Below are 22143 nucleotides of genomic sequence, written 5' to 3'. Positions count from 1 at the left end.
CCCGAAAAGTATCTGCCCGAACGATCCCGTAGTCTTTTAATTGTTTCTGGAGTAGGAAATTCTAATCGATGGAAATTCAAACCAGCTCTCTACTAAAATAAAACACAACAACATCTGTTGTACAAAAATACGCTGGTGCAGAAAAAGGTTCACACCTGATCAGAACGCATTAAAAGAGTACTACATAATTAACCCTTCACAATGCATTTTTATTGGCAAAAACTGTTACTTCTTTGATTTAGAGCCACTCTTTTAACAGTTTAATTTTTTTTATTGCTTGTGCTTTGACCAACCCTTGGAAAACTGCATAGTTTATATGTTTAATTTAAAAAAGTGTTTCTTCTATGCCGTGATCAACCCCTTAACAACTGCATTGCGGTAGGATTCCATCTTAAACAGTAAACCTGCAGCATCGGTAGTTGTAGCGAACATAAGCCGTGTTATAGTTTCCTGCCCTGCCGAGGCGGAATCTGGCCAAGAAATAAGGATATGGACAATCAACGTTCTGCCTGTCTAGGTACTTGATGGGAGCCTCAGAGTAAGCATCCCAGTTGGTTGCCTTGTTGAAGCAGTGAACTGTTGCACCATTTATTCTGTTTGTCAGGTAGTAAACAAAGAAACAAGAAACAAGTAATTTTGTAATATTTTTTCATTTATTTATTTTTCGATTGATGGGAAATGCTATTTTGGTCATAAAACAACATTTAGGGGCAGTTTACAACCAAAATTTGTTTCCCATTAATAATAATAGCAAACATTTCTGTAAAAGTAACACTATAATATTCTCCGGATTCCTGTCTGTTGAATATAGAAGGCCTAGTGTGTGTGTTCCCTTTATGGCAGCCAGTATTTCTTTTACATTCTTGGCAAACTTTAATGGTGTGCAAAGAAAAGATGTTGTAGTTTACACATTATACTAAAGTGCTGACTTACTAAAATTTAGGAAATCCCTGTCACTTTTGATCAACCAGAGATGTAAGGCTTAAGGGAAATAATTTTAATTGTAATTTTAATTTTAAACAGGAAGCTGAACAAATTAAAAGTCCCCGCTCGACCTCAGCCTACGTTCCAATGAAAAGAAAAAAGTGCATTCTCTTTTATTTTCACACCTGGACACGGAGTTGCAGAAGGTGATGTGCCCGGCCAATCCTTTCAGGGTGATGCGGCGTCCAGCAGAATCTCTCTATAACAAAAGATGAAAAAGGTGATCGGTGAAAGGAAATGGTCTTTTATGATAACGTGGGTGATCGCCAGGAGAATACATATTGAATTAGACAAAGTTCGAAAACTGTGAGACACTGTGGAACTTAGAACTACGAAAACTGACAGAAAGCTGGAGAGACATTCAGATTTGAATAAAATCGTGAATACCTGGTTTGCTGGCAGGGATGCTCCCAAGCAACTAGCCATAAACAATCCAAAAGCCAACACAAAGAAGACACGAAACATGGTTCGGTTTCTGCTCAGTCAATAGTGAACTGTTGAAAACAATAAACAAAATAATCAATTTAGCTGAATTGAAATACTGTAATTCTAATCTCTAATAATGAAATAATTCTACTGGACTCAATGAGAATATTAAAGGACATACTTAAAATGTTGGCTTCTGTGTTCTTAAATAGCTCTGTAACCTTTTAATAAAGGAATATTTCTATAAGCTAATACAGATAGATCTCTTCGGATGCTTTAACTGAAACGGATTTATGTTGCCGAAAAGTTTAGGGAACGAATTTTATTTCCCGAATTAATACGAGCTGTTCTCCGATCTTACTAAAATGCTACGAAACCATTATCATCACATTTTTAACGAAGTATTTGCCCCTTAGAAAACGAAAAGAATTAGCCTTTCCAGTGTTAAGAATTTTTGTGCTAACATTGTTTCGAAGAAAACGTGAGATTTTCTGTTTGCTAACGCATCGGAGAAAATTTCAGCAAAACACTGTTTTTACAGATCGTTTTAGGGCTTTTCCAAGGGCTTTTTGGCCAAGCGCGGCATGGTTTGAAATGTTAGGATCATTAAGCTGCACTGAGTCAATCAAGTCGCAGAAACCTTTTCCAAATTTCAGTTCTCCGGCGCTGATCGTGTCAGGCGCTGTAGAAACGGCAGTTTTGCTCCGTGAAAAACAAAGGAAATTATTACTTCCCATTTTACGAAAATTGAGGTAATATTTTACCAAAGAAATCCCGGATGCAATTAAGGCCTTCCGCAAAGCCAATGTTTACCGAAGACGCAACCGCGTTGGGTCGACAAATAATTGTGGGCTTCAGTGATATTGAGTCAGATCATCCATTTTGTTAGTTTTAAAGAGTCAATTCGTCAACTTTCATTGATGGAAAAATCAACTATACGTTACCTCAAAGGCACTCGCGGTTTTCCACAGATGAATGTAGACTGATTAGCAGTGTGCAATGACTACGCTTATGTTCCTTCAAGGATGCAAGACACACACAAAACTCGTTAATTTTCGTATCTGAATCATCCAAACAAAGTGACAGTCACTTCCTAATGAAAAGTCTTCCGCACTTGGAGTTCCGACTCGACCGTGATTTCTTCGCTTTTGTAACTCGGTGAGGGTAAAAGACGGAATGAGTTTGCGGAATGGCATAATTATGCGAAATACGATTTACGCGGGAAATAAATTAACTGAAGAGCGCGTCATGTTTTCGCGCCAATTTTATAAGAGCAGCAACTTTTTTGATGCTGCGGACTCTTGCTGAATATAACAACAATTCGAGGATTTGATCGTCTGATCGTTGATTTGGAAGAAGTGAGGGTAAAGAAAGCGATGAAAACTGTTTATATTTTTAGCATTCAAGGAACTATGACTAAATCCGTAGTAAATTAAATTCCATGTTCATTTTTCTCCATGCGACTTCGGTTGACAAAAATAACGTGGCATCGTGAAGTCTTATCAGAACAAAGATTGATCCTTTACCGAGGGCAAATAATAAACATTGTTCTTTTTTTAAACCCTCGGTAAAAGAGCAATTCTCATACCCTGTGTGCTCGATGATTCATTTATCATGAGCGGGAAAATTGGCGCTGGTTAAAATTGAGATCGGAAGGGTTTGAAGAACAATTTGACCAAAACGCATTTGTGATAAGAATAGTTTCACAACCTATCACACAATCAGTGTCGATAATTAGACACCATACTTGTCATCTGCTTTTTTGCTCTAGGGCTTTTTCGCTTTTAAATCTGAAGTTAGTTTGGGACGTCTGGCACTGATAGACCTTAATTAAAGACGGATATGGTTAGTTCGATAACGCGTAACTGAACTACATGAATCGCCGTATTGAATAGCTAGCTAGCTCAGCGAAAACAGGACGCGCTCTTCAGTTAATTATTTCTTTAAGTCATTCCGCATATCTCGTATTTCGCACAATTATGCCATTCCGCACGCCATGCCACAGCCATTCCGCAAACTTTTTCCGCCTCTTACCCTCACCGCTTGTAACTAACATCGCTGTGGAATTTATACTTTAAATTATGTCTAGGGAGTTGGGGAGATGTTGCATTGCTTCGAATTTTTTAGCAAAGACTTTGGCAAATGACAGGAGCTTATTACCCATGAGCTCCTGCAAATGATTAAAGAGCTAAATTACATTATCAACCGTTTGGTGGAAGCATCGTGCATGACGAGGCTATTTTGCATTCTCAAAGCGCCGGACTGAAGCCAAAGTATTGCCTCTGACGGCTCTTGATTCATATCACCGGGGGCATTATTATCAAAGTAGGCTATCTATTAAATGAAGGGAACATCCCGTCGGTATAGTCGTAGTTTGCTTAGTGACGCGCAGGAAGGTAGCGCTACAATAAGGCTGCCACAACAGTACTGAAAACTGAGGTCTTGATAACTGATAAGAGATATAACTCTGATATATCTGATATAACTTGTGTCACAACAAAATTGCGAGACAAGTTGCAAGAAAAATTGCCCAGTGTAACAGCGCCTTTAGTTTTCTTCACTTCCTTTAACAGATTGTTCTTTCTAGTGACTGATACATTACAAGCATGCAAATTTGTGCTGTATTTGTTAAAATAAATGCCAGGCAAGTCGGAACCGCATTTCTTCACTGCTATGATGATAACTTGTGTCATGACTCGGTTTATTCGGCAAGCAGATCATCTCAGATAGTGCCAATGGAATATTCTACTTTAACTGAGGAGCAGGAAGTTCACATCATGTTGTTACTCCGGTGCAGCTGATTTACATGTCCTGCTTACATAGTTTTACTTCATACTCAGTGGCTATGTTGCTATAATCAATCCCGGAGGGGGGGGGGGGGGGGTACTCAACAGATGCTTTGGTAGGGAAGTGTGGCCCAGGCGTTCAAACCTTGACCCTGTTTAAGACACAATTTTCTGATTTCGCTATCCCGTTTAAGACAGAATTCAAAATTTTCAGACCCTATCTAAGACATTTAACCCAAAATCATACCCCGTTTAAGACTAGAATGAAATAAGAATATACTAGTTTCTTACTGTATTTGAATGCATTGGCAATCACAATCTACCTGAAATCATTGAAATATACTTCGTTCTTCAAAAGACCAATAAAGACAATAAACAGACATCTGAGCTTATCCTGTTTAAGCCATTAGGTCATGTAGCGATACCCTGTTTAAGACAGAAAGTGATGAAATAGATACCCCGTTCAAGACAAAACACCTTGAAAACCATACCCTGTCGGGCCGCGCCGCACGTCCCCGTTAAGGTCACATAAGGGAGTACCCCCCCCCCCCCCCGGGGTAATCAATACATTACATCTTTCCCGATACCGAGAACCAAAAAGTCAGAAAACGTGTATACTAAATCATAGAGTCAGACTGTCGTTTAGACTTAACCATACACAATGAAGATTATTGGAATCCTTCGTGGAGGTAACTTAATTTACTTCCTGTCCTCGGTTTTCGCGCTCGGCTAACAAGAACATACAGATGCCTCTTGTTGGCTTTCGAGTCCTTTGCTTCATTCCTTTATTGATCACTACATTCAGGGAAATGTTCTCTGGTGATGTCCGCATGCTCAAAATATTCCTGCATTGCGATCAAGAGAGGCACTCAGTTAACATCATTGACTGAGGCTGGACGGCGTGTTTAAATGAATACGTGTTCAAAAGAGAAAATTTAGTCTAGTTCGGATTACGCTTTATGTTTGTTTAGTAAGAGATTTCACCAATTTCGCTGAATTCCAAATTCCAAATTCAAGCGGAACTCCATGCAGTCGCTTGGCGTTATGGCACCCTTGATACGAGCTTGCATCTCGGTCAAAGTTCCTGATCGAGTGTTGAATTTGTGTTACTTCTTAAGAATTTCGAACTAATGGTAGCTATAGTCTGTTAATGTTCGTCAATGTGAATTTCCTGTGCATTGGATCTACGCGGAGATCCACCCTTCCCTTTACTGACCCAAGTACCACAAGGCAAAGGCAGTAGACTCAAAAAGCGTGTATCCATTCAGTGGATAATTCAAAACACATGAATAACATTTTTTTGTTACCTTGTTTTTCGGCTGCTTCGTCCCAGTTCCGCGTTAAAAACATCGCGCTTTGAGGAAGTATTCGTCTTTACGCGGTCCCGTGCGTTAGTTTGGGATTTGTTTTCGTAAGCCCGCAGAATGCGAACCTATGTTTCGATTTCGAAAAAGGATAATTCATCGGCCTTTTATTACGATGTGTGGCCACTGAGTTCTGTTGTTGATCGCGCGACCACTTTTCCGCTTTGAATTTCAACAAGTTTACATAAATGTGGACAGTGTGACCTCTCATCTTTTGCTTGTTTAATATCTTCTAAGAACTAAGTAGTCAAATAAGGGACATTGTGGCGTATTTAACTGAAATAAGAACAAAGTATAAGAACATTGCCTATCTTAAAACTTCCTTACTACGCGAAATAAGGAATAAGACGAACAATGGTTAATTTTATTGAAAACAAACATACATGACTTAACCGATCATCATGACTATCAAAATGCTTGCAATGTCATCTGTGATTTTGACAAGTACAGGACTGACTTTTGGTCAAAAATTAAACTAGCACAAAAAATGATAATGGGAAAGGTAATGTAAAAACCGAGCCTTAGTAAATGTAGGAAAAGAATACTTTCATTTCTAAAGGTGGGAGCGGAGAAAAAGAAGGCCCAAGACAAAATATCATGTAAACACAATTAAATATTCACATCTTAGTAATCTCATGCATGTAAGCAGTTTCAGCGAAATTGAAGAAAGTTGGATTAAACTTCTTTCACATTTTGATTCGCGACTTTTTTTTTTTTTCACATTCACGGCTTTTGCTGTATATGCCTTCCGAAGCCTTCTGGAATGGTTATGGGGTCCTGTAGATATATTAGACAAATTCTCGCGTTGCTACGCATAAATCAAACAAGACAAGATAATTTATTTTACTCAAACATTTACATTAGATAAACAGTACATGGTCGCTTCTCTCGGAATCAACCGCCTCAACCCCACAGAAACAGTTGAACAGAGCTTACAAAATCATAAATTGAGTAGGTTGGCATCATCTAAATTTTAAAGGCTATTAAATCTAAACTCTAAACTCTAAAATTGGAAATGAAAATAGCGAATTTTATTCATTGATGAAATCAGGGCCCCATGACAAACAATCACAATTTCATGCGAATTAATAGTGATAAACGTGACGAAAAAATCGGCCCTACGTTTGTTACGGATTATTGAAAGCACGTTCGCAACGGATTTCTAGCTTTGGGATGGATCCTTTCAAATCAAAATTTCGCATAACAGGTATGCTTCGATTTTCTTCATACAGTACCTTTTGAAACTATCTATGATTAAATTTTAGTTTTTTTTGTTGGTTTCCAAGCGACAAGTGGTGTCATAGCAACGGTAACGCTTACCCTTCGTTTTAAACTACGTCGATTGCCTCGAAATCTAGTCAATCAAGTTACAGTGAGGCTTTTGGGATTAAAACCTCTCAACCTAGACGAATTGTGGCCGAAATTGCAAAACAAAAATCTGTAAGACCGTTTTTCATTAAATAAAAATCAATTTATTACTTGCTGATTTTGCTATTCTCGCATTTTTCGCTAAAATCTTAAGAAAAATAAAGCTTATCACTTTCTCGTGATAAATTTCTTTCCAAACTGGGTCTTCTATCATAGCAAACATCCCAAAGGTACAATGAGCTTCTTAGGTATCTGCAATTTTAAAATGTTTGTGTTGTAAAATGGCCAAAGCTAGTAATTTGCAGAACTGATCGAAATTTATAGAATAATTATTGTTTTTGATATTCGAGCAGTTTTAGGCTTATTCAATCCATGATCAGCTTGCGTAAAAGTTCCTAGACTGTGTGGACTATGGGCGACATAATCCAGTTAATCAAAAGAAAACTTGGAATGGGATTGACAAGAGTTCAAACTTTCGCTACCGTGTGGCCTAGATCCGTCTTGCGGTCTTATTGACATTTGCAATCTCAAAGAATACATCCCAATATCGACATCCTTATTCTCCTGTTTTACATACATTTTTTCAGGTTGATTGCTGAGAAAATGACTTCTAACATCAACTAACATTTCAGCCATGGTGATCATTTCCTTTCTTTGTCTGAAAAAGTTGTAGGTGCTGGTCATTGATGATGCTTAAGAAAGAAGCCTCCTTTGGCTACTGCGCATGCGTTCTGCGAATCTCGAGATTGTCCGCAATCTCGTTCCCAGAGCCCTCGTTACCCTTGTCCAGCGGAGCGGGAAACGAGAGACTCTGGGATAAAGCGTTTCGGATCGCATTCTCATTGGCTGAATATCTGAGCATGCGTAACCGTTTTCGGCTCTGACGGGGCTGGGAACAAACAACAAAATGGCGGAAAAGATCAGGCCGATTTCTGGCCCGATTGATTTGTTTGGAGCCAAAGCAGAGAGTGAGAATCTATTAAGTCTTATAGAGAGTGTAACGGGTCTAAAGTATTGTGACGGCGACGCGTTTCTCCGGAGAATTTGTACAAATTTCTAGCAGAGCAACGGGAAGCCAAGCCAGGTAAACGCGATCCCGTTGAGCAGGCCGAATGAAAATTAAATCTGTCCTCGATAATTAAGACAAAAGTCTGGCCAAGAGACGAAGGTTGTATTTGAGAACTTCGATTTCAGAATTCTGGCCAACATAATTCTTCGCAACCATCGCAACTCTGAAATGCATTAGATCGCTCAGTTTGTCACATTTGAGAGAGTTCCAACCAGCCAACTTGATGATTCACAGCTAATTGTAACCGACATTAAGGACTTTGATAATGTCAACTTTCTGATGAGTAAGACCGAGCTTGATCAGCAACGGAATAATTATATTATCCTTGTTGTCAGTGCTCATATATAGTTAAATGTTGCTTAATGCATGATATTACACAAAAATTGGTTTAACAGGCTGCAATTCTATCTGTTCAAGCTTTGTTTGGATGCAAGATTTGTTATCATTCCTAGTATATGAAGCAGTGATGTGTACAGAGTACCCAGCACCTAACTATGCACTGTTTATACAGTTGTTTGAGACAAGGATTTTGATGGACTGTCCACATAGTGATACTTATTTTGAATGTTTAATAAAAATAATTATATTGTTTCCTTTGAGGTACCTGAATGAAATGGCTCAAAATTCTTGTATTTTGTTTTCCTTTATGTCATTTTATGATAATATTTGACAAAAGAAAAAACAAAACAAAGAGAAAAAGAAATCAAACTAGTTTCTAATCATTTCCAGTTTTAGACTATAACATTTTCATTAAACCTCTAAGTCAACATTGACCAGTGGGGAAAGGGGTGCATGCTAAACAAAAGGTGCTATGCATTCATGTATGTTTGTCTGCACTGGTTTTGCTGAAGATTGCATGTTAAAATGGAACCCAAACATCCTCAGACAAGTTCACAATTGTCTATAAAATTTGAATTAGAAGCCCCCTCTCAAAAAATATCACAATATCATTCTTTTAATCTGCCAAGCACAACCAAGGACTGTCAGAGATAGCTACATATCTTAACCCCCCCTCCCCCCCCCCCCCCCCAAACCCTCTGGCTGTGCACAATAAAGTCCTACAAATATAAGCCTAAGGGTCAGGCCTTAAAATTAGAATTTCATGGTCAATCATTTCTACCATAATTATTCAAGGTTGCCAGAGGTGTTCTTCTGAATAATACAGAAAATATCTGTAGCAATCTCATGGCTATAGACAGGTAAAATGGTTTGCACCTTTTCAACAGAAGTTAATTGTGTTAGTGAAGTGTTGTAGGACTAAATCAATCAATTAAAAAGAAAATCCACTTGAAAGACCCACACTACCTACAGTACTCCTGCCTAGTTGTCGTTGTAGGTTGACTCGGTATTGAATAAGGTACATTTTGATTTGGGTCTTGACTTCAGCATCAAAGATAGTTTCCTTCAGCTCTTCACCTGATTGATCCTGGATAAGATGAAGAGCACTTGGTTGCTCCTGGGGAATGTCAACGACTATGTCTGCAAGTGCTTGTGCAAACTCAGTCATTACACCTGCACTGACCACTGTGAAAGTCACAGCACATGGGCAGGATCATGATTGTTGAGGACATCATGGTCAAAATTGCTGAGAATCATTTTCCCTTTGTACTGTTTTTATTGCACAAAGTTCCTCATTTCATCAGACATGTTTTTTCTGATTGGGAGATATTGTTCAGTAGGAGTTGTAAAAGATATCTGCCCTGGCTGAGAGACTATCTCTTCCAGCCCTGGCAGTAATCCTCCATTGTGTGGGGGACTCCAATGTGGATTACTTGTCTGATGTTGTTACAGTCGATCTTAAGGTCGAATGCAATGGTCACAAAAAGTATGCGGTGGATACATGTTTCCTTCATTAATTCTTCAACAATGAGATTTTGTTCATGGTACTGGCTGAAAAGCCTGTTTTTTTGTTTTTATTTTGCTAAAGGCAGTGCAGTAGAAGGGTAGTACTGATCTTTTTAATTACCCATACTGTTGGTGAAGTAAAAGAAACATTCAGCACCAGTTACCAGATTCCCATAAATTAAGATAAGTGGCATTTGATTATTTTTAGCTTTCAGTTCACCAACAATGGGTTGTAAAATTGATTTAAGTTTCCCATCTCTATTGGGGCGAACATGATACGCATAATATAGGTTTGCCCTGTTTGGGTTTGATTCAGCAATAACTGGATCAGAGAGCCCCAGGGAATCTATTACACCACCCTTGGTGGCTCTTGTGGCAGTTCCTGTGAGGGCCAGAACTGGTACTGCAGGGAATAATAATTTAATAATAATTTATTCGCTTATATTGCGCATTTTCCATGACAAGATGATCAAATGCGCATTACAATAATTACAAAAGCACAATATGTATTTTAACAATAGGAGTATTACTTCGATTATAATAAGTTATAATTAAAAGTAAAAATATATAATAAAATGTAAAATGTAAAAATAAAAAAAAATTAAAAAAAATGTATATAAAACTACTTAAAAAAGAAAAATCAAAAAATCAATCAGGAGCGAATGCCATTATGATAGTAAAAAGGTGTGTCTTAAGTAGCGCCTTAAATTGGGTGAATAGAACTACAGGAACAAATTGGACAGAACCCCAATCTTCCCTTAAGCTGGCTTAAATCAGCATCTTAGAACAGAAAACAAAAGTATTTGTTAATTCACTTAGTTCATTCACAGGCATGCACCTCACCCACTATTGGTTACTCAAGGGTGATTTGTTACAATGTTTAAGAGTAACCAAGAGACTGATATACTACAAAAAAATTCCAGTAACAGTGGTGATTTCAAGAGGTGTTCCATGCAGGTGTTGAGGCAGTCTATTGAAGCAGATAAAAAATTACACAACCCTTGCAAAATGTTAAATTATCGGTTTTTCTAACATCCGGGTCATCATACTAACATTGTACAGGGAAACCCTGAATGACAGATTATATTTGCTATCCAAAACCAAATGTATTTTTTCAGTAGGACTAGAGTTTGAGCTAACAGCAAACATCTAGATCCTGGACGGAATATGAAAGTGGCTAAGCCGGATTGCTCATCAAGGGACTGTCTATAATATGGCAAAAGCCACCATTGATTGTTTATAGAGTTTATATTAGCTTAGATTAATTCCTTTTCCCCAGGGGTGGAAAAGGGCCACTTTTATAGAATGTATCGAATACAGAATAATCAGGAAATGTGAATTAAATGATAACTTTATTCTGAGGCCTACATTGATTAATGCAGATTAATGAAATAAAAGATGATAACTCAACAACATTCTAAACAACATTCTTATTTTTTAAATAAAATATATAAATACCATTGTAGAACCAAATGAGCCTCATCTATGACTATCGCTCGCACTCGCCTCTGAAATTCCTAACATCTTCGCTACGGTTTTGTTGTCCACAAAAACCTCGGGATAACCAAACAGCAATCTACATTTGTTAACATCTTTAGGGACCGTAACCTTTCTCCGCTCTCCTTCGTCTTCCACTATACTTTTTTGGAAACACAGACATACACACAACCTTTTAACTTCTGCAACTGATCCCGGATCATTGCATTTACAGTCTAACCAGGTCAAGCGTACCCCCCTAGATTCTATTAATGAATCTATTATTTGAAAATTGAACCCGTTAGTCGTTTCAAGTATTCAAATCAAAATTAGATTTCTGATTGGATTATACGAACCAGGGTACAAATAATGCATGAAACCAGAAAACCAGAAAGCCCGCGGGAAAAACTCCTCTCAATATATTCAGAGCGGCAATTCTTGATTTATAGAACAGTGGATTTTCCAAAAAGCAGATTTCTCGTGATTTACAGCAGTCAACGCGTACTGTCAGAAAGAAAATTCGCCATTTTAAACCAGGCACGGAGGGTCCTGTCACGTAAATTTAAACTCACTCTATGATCACTAAATGAACATTTTACGTTTGTACACTTGCGTTTTTTCCGTTAGTTATTCAAAAACAAAAATGAAAAAGGACTGGAAGCCGGCGTTTTATTATAATAAACGGTTCTCTTTTTGAGGTATATGCAAATTAATTTAGCGAAAAGTATGCGAATTCACAATGGAAGATGTTCATTTCAGTTGACCTTCGACAATGGCAGCACATGTGTTGCGCTATTCGTCGACGTATAATGGACAGTCTGGTGAAATAATAATATATACCAAACTTTTTCATGCTACAAGGTAGGTAATGCTATACATGAAAGATAAATTGGAATTTTTCAGCCCGACTCATTTGCAAGCGCTTGACTTTGTGCTCTTGCCATGACCAAATTTGCATAACGAATTATATGAATGTGTCAACAACATGCAGGAACAGTTTGAACGAACGAACTGTTTCAAATGTACTGTAGTTTGAATTTTACAGGCTATTGCTTTTACTGTTAGCGCGGATCTATGTTCTGCGAATTTTAATTTGATCATTGATCCGCGTTAACAATGAATAAATGAATGCATTCTTTGAAACGACTAATGGGTTCAATTTTCAAATAATCGATCCATTAATAGGGTCTAGGGGGGTACGCTTGACCTGGTTCGACTGTAACAGCGACGCAATGATGACTATCGAGTCTTTCTATTTACCTTCACTTTCAATATGTTTCAAGTTTGCAACAGAGCGATTTGCCAAAAGCCGTTGGCGACACAGTCCGGTACATCCCTTTTCTCCGGACAAATGGCCCCAATCTCATCGTACTGCTCCTTTTTCAATTCTAGGTTAGGATTTCCTAATTTTGTAACAGAAAATTCAATTCCATCGTGGCATATACTTTCTCTGCATTCGTCGCCATTTTGTCAAGATGCTCACGCCTGCGCAGTTGAACCCATGACAAGAATCTTGTCATCCGAAAACGCTTTATCCCAGAGTCTCTCGTTTCCCGCTCCGCTGGACAAGGGTAACGAGGGCTCTGGGAACGAGATTGGATTGTCCGAGAACATCCTCGTTCCCAGAGCCTACGATCTTTTGGTCAGCGGTTGGATCGTAGGCCCTGGTAACAGCCGTTACCGGATGTCGTGAATTTCACGACATCCGGTAGCTCACGCTTAGTGTGATAAATTACCATTGCGCTTGCTCAGTATTATTATTGCTCAGTACTGCTCAGTATTAGGAAGTAAAGACAAATGCGCAGAAGCGTAGCATTTTACCCCTTATAGCGCATCAGGTTTTCGCCAGCCAATGAAAAAAAATATATTTTTGGATGGACCCAGAGCCACTCGTTCAACAATTTAAAAGCAAAAACGTTGGGGCTCTGGGGACGAGAATGGTCCGAGAAATTCAGATTTCTTTTAGGAAAGTAGCCTTCTAATGGAGAGGAATTTTTTGCGTGGTTTAAGACTATGCGGTAAAAACAGAGCTTAACAAGGGTAATTGAATTCCAAAAAGAAAATTCGGGGTAACCACGCAATTTTTCAGATATCGGTAACCTTCAATTTGACAAAAAAAAAAAAAAAGCGCCATATATTGGTATATATTTAAAAGCTTTTGGGAAAGGATCATTGTTGCTCAATTATCTCTGAAAAATGCCTGGTTATCCGAATTTTATTTGGATTTCAGTAATCCTTCCTAAGAATTTCTTTCCGCACAGTCACATCCGCTTAAAAACCTTCGCATTAGGTTTATACTGTGGGTTAAACAGCTAAATCAGTTCAAAAAGTTATTGGCTTCATGGGGAATTCAAACCCACCTCATTATTTGGTCTGATTTTTTACGCTTCTCTTATCAGATTTTGTGATCAGATCGTTCTTGTTAAATGTGGTTCATTTAGACAAAAGTTTCTATTACAGTTATAGTCTGTCTGTGAGAGCAAACGCCTTTTTCGGCGGGTGAGACAAAAGCCGAAAAGGCGTATGGCTATAAACACAGTTAATGTCTATTGCCATTTTTGAAAGTTCCTTGTCCCCAATATCTCCCCGAACGATCCGCATAGTCTTAGTTTACTCGTTTCTGGAGTAGGGAATTCTAATCGCCGGAAATTCAAACCAGCTCTCTACTAAAATAAAACACAATAACATCTGTTGTACAAAAATATGCTGGTCCAGAAAAAGGTTCATACCTGATCAGAACTCATTAAAAGAGTACTAAATAATTAACTCTTCACAATGCATTTTTATTGGCAAAAACTGCTACTTCTTTGATTTAGACTTACTCTTTTAACAGGTTAATGTTTTATTGTTTATGCTTTGACCGACCCTTAAAAAGCTGCATGTTTTATATGTTAAAAAAAAGTGTTTCAATTATGCCGTGATCAACCCCTTAACAACTGCATTGCGAAAGGCTATCATCTCAAAGAGTAAATTTGCAGCATCGGTAGTTGTAGCGAACTTTAGCCCAGAGAGAGAGGTCTGCCCTTTCGAGGCGGAATCTGGCCAAGAAATAAGGATGTGGACAATCGACGTTCTGCCTGTCTAGCCACACTATGGAACCGCTGGCTTTAAGATCCCAATTGGTTGTCTTGTCGAAGCAGTGAGCTGTTGCACCATTTATTTTTTGTGTCAGGTGCTAAACAATGAAACAAGAAACAAGAGTTGTTAAAATTTGTAATATTTTTTAACTATTTTTTTTAATTTTAATTTTGGCCCTAGAAACACATTTTAAGACCCGTTCACAACCATCACGAGCCAGAGTTAACCGGATGTGAAAAAATTCGCCAATTCTGGTTGCTAAGGGGTGACGTCACAAATCTGCTTAGTAGCGGTCATCGTATTCGATTTGCGGTCATTTGCGGTTTCACGGTTGGAGCTTGCGGTTACGAAGTCATAGCAGGATGGAATTATTGTTTTATGTTGAAATAAATCTTACCAAGAGCGCAGTGGCATATTGGGAAAAGTAGCTCGCTCTTCCCCTTTCTCATGGACAAGCTATATGGCAACTTTCGACTGTCTTGGAATTGAATTGTGTTCAAGTGAGCCCTTAGAGAGTTTGTTGTTCTTCGATCGTGCGATTATGTAAGACGTCAGTTTCACCTAGCATATTTCATGAGGTAAGGCCAGGTAATCCGTAAGCGGCAAATGTTCGCGGATAAAAATGGCGGGCTTTTAGATCGAAGGTTATACAAAGAAAAAGCTGTCATATGCATCTTTATTCAGCGTTGTGTTAGTCGTCCGTCGCCCCAGTTCCAAAGTAATCAACATAACGATTACTGCATTGATCAGTCGATTTATTTCGGTCAAGACCAGCAAAGATCACTAAGCAAGGTCTGCTGCGAAATCAAGATCAAATCACGGTTTTGCTTCAAAGATATCGATGTACGAATTACCTGCTCTTTACGGAAAAATTGTTCCGGTATTAACTTCAAACGTCCGTCGAAAAGATGTTATGAACTAAGACGAAGCACTAAAATCCAGTCCCAAATATTATTTTTCTCAAATTGTAGGGCATGGTTTTACTGAATTTAGAAAAGGTCAGGCGCAATATATCCTTTGAATTGCGGCTCATTAAGCTTAACTTTGAGATGCATGTAAAACCAGGCGGACATTTTAGTTTAATCTTGATATTTTTTGTAGAGTGATTTCTTTCTGGTAAGACATGTGGATTATTTAAGACGCCATTCTAAAGCAACACTGTATTGAAACACCTTATTGGCTGACCCGGGTTGAGGTCCTGTATCCAGGAGTGCTTCTGGGATATACAACAAAAACAATATAATAATATCCCTGAAAGGCGGATGTTAAATCCTTTCTGGTCCATCCAGGGTGAAGCATCATTGTAAACAGTAGAAATAATTTGTTCAGTTGTAAACAATAAAACTAACACAAATATTACTTTTATTACCACTTCTGGGTTATCTAAGGTGAAGTCCTAACATTGTTCTATGCTCAGGTGCTTCATGTGAGATATATAACATAAATGATTTGATTTTTTAGGCGCACATTATAAACTTAGACGGATGTCAAAATTATTATAACCTTTCTGGTTCAGCCAGGTTGAAGTCCTTTAAGCATCACTGTATGCTTGAGCGCTTTGGGATATATAGAATAAAATATTTTTAGGCGAACATTATAAACCTAGGCGGATGTTATATACATTTCTGGTTCATTCAGGTTGATGTCCTAGCATGACTGTATGCTTGAGCACTCTGGGATATATAACACAGACAATGTAAATTTTTTAGGCGAACATTATAAACCTAGGCGGTTGTTATATATCTTTCTGGTCCATCCAGGTTGATGTCCTAGCATGACTGTATGCTTGAGCACTCTGGGATATATAACACAGACAATGCAAATTTTTTAGGCGAACATTATAAACCTAGGCGGTTGTTATATATCTTTCTGGTCCATCCAGGTTGATGTCCTAGCATGACTGTATGCTTGAGCACTCTGGGATATATAACACAGACAATGTAAATTTTTTAGGCGAACATTATAAACCTAGGCGGTTGTTATATATCTTTCTGGTCCATCCAGGTTGATGTCCTAGCATGACTGTATGCTTGAGCACTCTGGGATATATAACACAGACAATGTAAATTTTTTAGGCGAACATAATTTATAAACCTAGGCGGTTGTTATATATCTTTCTGGTCCATCCAGGTTGATGTCCTAGCATGACTGTATGCTTGAGCACTCTGGGATATATAACACAGACAATGTAAATTTTTTAGGCGAACATAATTTATAAACCTAGGCGGTTGTTATATATCTTTCTGGTCCATCCAGGTTGATGTCCTAGCATGACTGTATGCTTGAGCACTCTGGGATATATAACACAGACAATGTAAATTTTTTAGGCGAACATTATAAACCTAGGCGGATATTATATATCTTTCTGGTCCATCCAGGTTGATGTCCTAGCATGACTGTATGCTTGAGCACTCTGGGATAGATAACACAGACAATGTAAATTTTTTAGGCGAACATTATAAACCTAGGCGGTTGTTATATATCTATCTGGTCCATCCAGGTTGATGTCCTAGCATGACTGTATGCTTGAGCACTCTGGGATATATAACACAGACAATGCAAATTTTTTAGGCGAACATAATTTATAAACCTAGGCGGTTGTTATATATCTTTCTGGTCCATCCAGGTTGATGTCCTAGCATGACTGTATGCTTGAGCACTCTGGGATATATAACACAGACAATGTAAATTTTTTAGGCGAACATTATAAACCTAGGCGGATATTATATATCTTTCTGGTCCATCCAGGTTGATGTCCTAGTATGACTGTATGCTTGAGCACTCTGGGATATATAACACAGACAATGTAAATTTTTTAGGCGAACATTATAAACCTAGGCGGTTGTTATATATCTTTCTGGTCCATCCAGGTTGATGTCCTAGCATGACTGTATGCTTGAGCACTCTGGGATATATAACACAGACAATGTAAATTTTTTAGGCGAACATTATAAACCTAGGCGGTTGTTATATATCTTTCTGGTCCATCCAGGTTGATGTCCTAGCATGACTGTATGCTTGAGCACTCTGGGATATATAACACAGACAATGTAAATTTTTTAGGCGAACATTATAAACCTAGGCGGATATTATATATCTTTCTGGTCCATCCAGGTTGATGTCCTAGCATGACTGTATGCTTGAGCACTCTGGGATAGATAACACAGACAATGTAAATTTTTTAGGCGAACATTATAAACCTAGGCGGATATTATATATCTTTCTGGTCCATCCAGGTTGATGTCCTAGCATGACTGTATGCTTGAGCACTCTGGGATATATAACACAGACAATGCAAATTTTTTAGGCGAACATAATTTATAAACCTAGGCGGTTGTTATATATCTTTCTGGTCCATCCAGGTTGATGTCCTAGCATGACTGTATGCTTGAGCACTCTGGGATATATAACACAGACAATGTAAATTTTTTAGGCGAACATTATAAACCTAGGCGGTTGTTATATATCTTTCTGGTCCATCCAGGTTGATGTCCTAGCATGACTGTATGCTTGAGCACTCTGGGATATATAACACAGACAATGCAAATTTTTTAGGCGAACATTATAAACCTAGGCGGTTGTTATATATCTTTCTGGTCCATCCAGGTTGATGTCCTAGCATGACTGTATGCTTGAGCACTCTGGGATATATAACACAGACAATGTAAATTTTTTAGGCGAACATTATAAACCTAGGCGGATATTATATATCTTTCTAGTCCATCCAGGTTGATGTCCTAGCATGACTGTATGCTTGAGCACTCTGGGATAGATAACACAGACAATGTAAATTTTTTAGGCGAACATTATAAACCTAGGCGGATATTATATATCTTTCTGGTCCATCCAGGTTGATGTCCTAGCATGACTGTATGCTTGAGCACTCTGGGATATATAACACAGACAATGCAAATTTTTTAGGCGAACATAATTTATAAACCTAGGCGGTTGTTATATATCTTTCTGGTCCATCCAGGTTGATGTCCTAGCATGACTGTATGCTTGAGCACTCTGGGATAGATAACACAGACAATGTAAATTTTTTAGGCGAACATTATAAACCTAGGCGGTTATTATATATCTTTCTGGTCCATCCAGGTTGATGTCCTAGCATGACTGTATGCTTGAGCACTCTGGGATATATAACACAGACAATGCAAATTTTTTAGGCGAACATAATTTATAAACCTAGGCGGTTGTTATATATCTTTCTGGTCCATCCAGGTTGATGTCCTAGCATGACTGTATGCTTGAGCACTCTGGGATATATAACACAGACAATGCAAATTTTTTAGGCGAACATTATAAACCTAGGCGGATATTATATATCTTTCTGGTCCATCCAGGTTGATGTCCTAGCATGACTGTATGCTTGAGCACTCTGGGATAGATAACACAGACAATGTAAATTTTTTAGGCGAACATTATAAACCTAGGCGGATATTATATATCTTTCTGGTCCATCCAGGTTGATGTCCTAGCATGACTGTATGCTTGAGCACTATGGGATAGATAACACAGACAATGTAAATTTTTTAGGCGAACATTATAAACCTAGGCGGATATTATATATCTTTCTGGTCCATCCAGGTTGATGTCCTAGCATGACTGTATGCTTGAGCACTCTGGGATATATAACACAGACAATGCAAATTTTTTAGGCGAACATAATTTATAAACCTAGGCGGTTGTTATATATCTTTCTGGTCCATCCAGGTTGATGTCCTAGCATGACTGTATGCTTGAGCACTCTGGGATATATAACACAGACAATGTAAATGTAAAGAAACTTAGTGTATTTGTCAATGAATTTGTCATTAAGGAAGCGACAATGCTGTAGGGTGAAAAAAAGTGAGATGGTCAAATGCCCCGGGGTAATTGGGTGGAAGGCTAATGCCCGACCCACCGGGATGGACTGTGTGGGAAAATGCCCCGCTATTGCCCTGGGGGGGGGGGATGGGCACAGCTGGAATTGACTGATGCATAAACAATAAATCCGAACCCACAAGCGATGGGTGTGGGATTATCTGGTCTCTAAACGCGTTAACTGGTGGTCTTATTTTACGTCCCCACCCCCTCCCCCTTCTGTAGCTATTAAATAAACGATGTACTTTTCTTAGACTTATTACCTAATTTTTTTTCTTGTCCCTGAGTACCACAAATGTCCAGAGATGCACCTCACCCCGAATTTGGGTACTTCACATTAGACAGACCTTCTTGTCAGTTTTCATATTATATCGTATTAAAAACTGAATCATTGTATAGATGCAATTCGAGTGATTTGATTGGCTTAGCGGCCATGATATATACGAGAAATGGCGACCATTAAATTGTCTGCTTGTTATTCTAGCACAGTGAAATCAGTAAGATCTAGCAATATTTCTTGATTTTTTTAAATAAAACAATTATTCCATTTGCGCTTGTTGGATATGAGATGATTTTTAAATAATAGCCAACTCGGCGCTACGCGCCTCGTTGGCTATCTATCATCTCATATCCAGCGCGCGCTCTTGGAATAATTGTTAAATGTTTGACAGAATTATTTGCGTTTTAGTAAGAATTTACGGTAGGGGACATCTTGTGATGTCAGACATTTAATGCATCTCATTGGCGTTCATTTGTGGACATCACTTCACAAATGTCAAAGAACACCTCAAGAATTCAGAAAAATGCAAAGATTGTGAAACGGCATGCGTATGGCTCAAAGGGTCTGTTGTGACTCATTTAAGCATAAAAATTCGAATACAAACAGGCGCGAATTCAATGTCTGGGTCCACCACGTACATTAATACGATAAACAAGACGTGAAAGAGGCTCAACATTTTTTACGATTACCACGAAAAACCAAACTTCTGCTAAGGAAAGGGATATTAGAAAACTTAGAGGGTATAACGTCTAGTCAATTTATTTGATAGCCGAAAGCTCATGTTTTTAATCTTTTTAACCAGAGAACGTTTCTTAATCCAATATGTCTTATCCTTGTTACAGCTCTATTTTTACTAGTATATTTTAGCTTATTTTGTTTGGTAGCCTTTTCTAGTACTTGTGTGAGCCCAAGGTTAACGCACGCGTGCCGATTTATTGGGCCGAATTTTGTTTGGCCGATTTAGCATGAGTTGATTTACACATAACGATTTATCACATCAAGAAAGTGAATAAGTGGACGAAATCGACCCGATTGATAAAACTTGATCGCAATGGAACTGCTTGTATAAACCTTGCTAAATATGAAATCTGTCAAAGAGCAGCAGAATTTATAAATCGAGCAGATCTTAAGCCCGCGCTATATCAGTAAAAAAAAAAAAAAGAAAGCTCAGGCCGACAATTTGCAGTGTGCATACGAATAAGCCAACTAATCGGATCGATTTACATTCCTTTGCTGAAACATTTTCCGTATCTCCAAGGATCTCCAAGTTAGTCAGGGTTCCCAGTGTTAACGACATATTTGCCTCCTTCTATTCCTGTGTGGCGGGCGATTAAAGTCACGATTCCGTTTTTCATTACGTATTAATCTGAATTTCTGCGAAAAGATTCCACTACTGAACTGTTGCGTGCCCCGAAACAGACTGTAGTAAAACATGTCATGCGGGATCCGTTTGCAGACACGTCATATCTCGAAAGAAATTTAATTAAAAGCTTGCAAAAAAGAACTTTTAGGCGCAAGGATTATAACACTTTCGCGTTAAAATTAACGCCGCAAGCGAGACAGAAGAAATGCCAGAATGGATTCTATTACATTGGAATGCTCCGAGTTATTTGACGTCCCGTGGAGAAACCAGGCAAATTGCCTGGTATCTCCAAGGGGTGCCGAAGTTTTATTTTCGTTGCTAAGAACCTCTGGCTCGTTATGAAACTTTGTTGACGATTACATGTACTAATAAAAGCAGAAATTTTTGTTATAGTAAAGTAATATTTTCCCTCTTTCCAGTTTGTTGAATATAGAACGCTTAATAGTCTTCTTGTCTGTGTATGTTTTCCCTTAAAAAAAATCGCCTTATTTAAGTGTCCATGATTTTAGCGCAGAGCACTAATTGGGGACACTATCCAGATCGAATTGAATTTAAAAATGCTGTTTTTTGAGGAGAGGAGTATCTGGAGAAAAACCTCTCGGAGCAAGGACAAGAACCAACAACAAACTCAACCCACATACGACGCCGAATCCGGGAATCAAACCCGGGCCACATTGGTGGGAGGCGAGTCCTCTCACCACTGCACCGTTCCTGCTTCATCCTGCTTTATGGGTATTTTGGGCAGCCAATACTCCTTTCATACTCTTACCAAACTTTAATGAAGTAGAAATAAAAGATGCTGTAGTTTAAATATAATAAGTACTAACTTCCTAAAATTTAGGAATTCGCTGTGACCGTTGATCAACCAGAGATGTACGGCTTGTTAAGAGAAATAACTATCATTTTAATTGTCAACAGGAAACTAAACATTTTAAAAGTCCCTGCTCGACCGCAGCCGATCAAGAATTAGACATTCCAATGAAAAGAAAAAAGTGCATTCTCTTTTATTTCCCCACCTCGACACGGTCTTGCAAGTTGTCGATTTGCGCCTTCAATTTCTTCAGAGTGAGGCGACGCTTGCTTCCCGCAGAATCTCTCTACAATAAAAGATGATAAAGGTGATCGGTGAACGGAAATGGTCTTTTATGATAACGTGGGTGATCGCCAGGAGAATACATATTGAATTAGACAAATTTCGAAAACTGTGAGAAACTGAGGAACTGAGGACTATACGAACT

The 22143-nt window shown here is 38.4% G+C and overlaps 1 protein-coding gene and 1 long non-coding RNA gene across 7 annotated transcripts in view; both read right to left on the bottom strand.

The window, feature by feature from the left end:
* LOC146455458 (uncharacterized) overlaps nt 1-22143 on the bottom strand; it is a 145082-nt gene that overhangs the window by 57242 nt on the left and 65697 nt on the right. For 3 of the 6 annotated variants that reach the window (XM_085094145.1, XM_085094150.1, XM_085094151.1), the window contains exons 3-4: nt 21922-22002; nt 14239-14493 (exon numbers count right to left, since the gene is read on the bottom strand). The exons of the other annotated variants lie outside the window; for them this stretch is intronic. In XM_085094145.1, coding sequence (XP_084950271.1) covers nt 14426-14493; nt 21922-22002 — 149 coding nt within the window. In that variant the 3' untranslated portion in view covers nt 14239-14425. Of the gene's footprint in view, nt 1-14238; nt 14494-21921; nt 22003-22143 lie in introns of those variants that run through there. 6 annotated transcript variants of the gene reach the window in all.
* LOC146455461 (uncharacterized) lies at nt 1161-3517 on the bottom strand. Its single transcript, XR_014859015.1, has 4 exons — nt 3451-3517; nt 2355-2555; nt 1372-1478; nt 1161-1183 (listed from the first exon to the last, which is right to left on the bottom strand). It is a non-coding gene; the product is annotated as an uncharacterized LOC146455461 (long non-coding RNA).

Source organism: Pavona decussata, unplaced genomic scaffold (assembly GCF_977016875.1).
Source record: "Pavona decussata unplaced genomic scaffold, jaPavDecu1.1 SCAFFOLD_273, whole genome shotgun sequence".
Classification (NCBI taxonomy): domain Eukaryota; kingdom Metazoa; phylum Cnidaria; class Anthozoa; order Scleractinia; family Agariciidae; genus Pavona; species Pavona decussata.
Note: the sequence above shows the minus strand (reverse complement) of the source record. Positions and strands in the feature narration are given on the sequence as shown.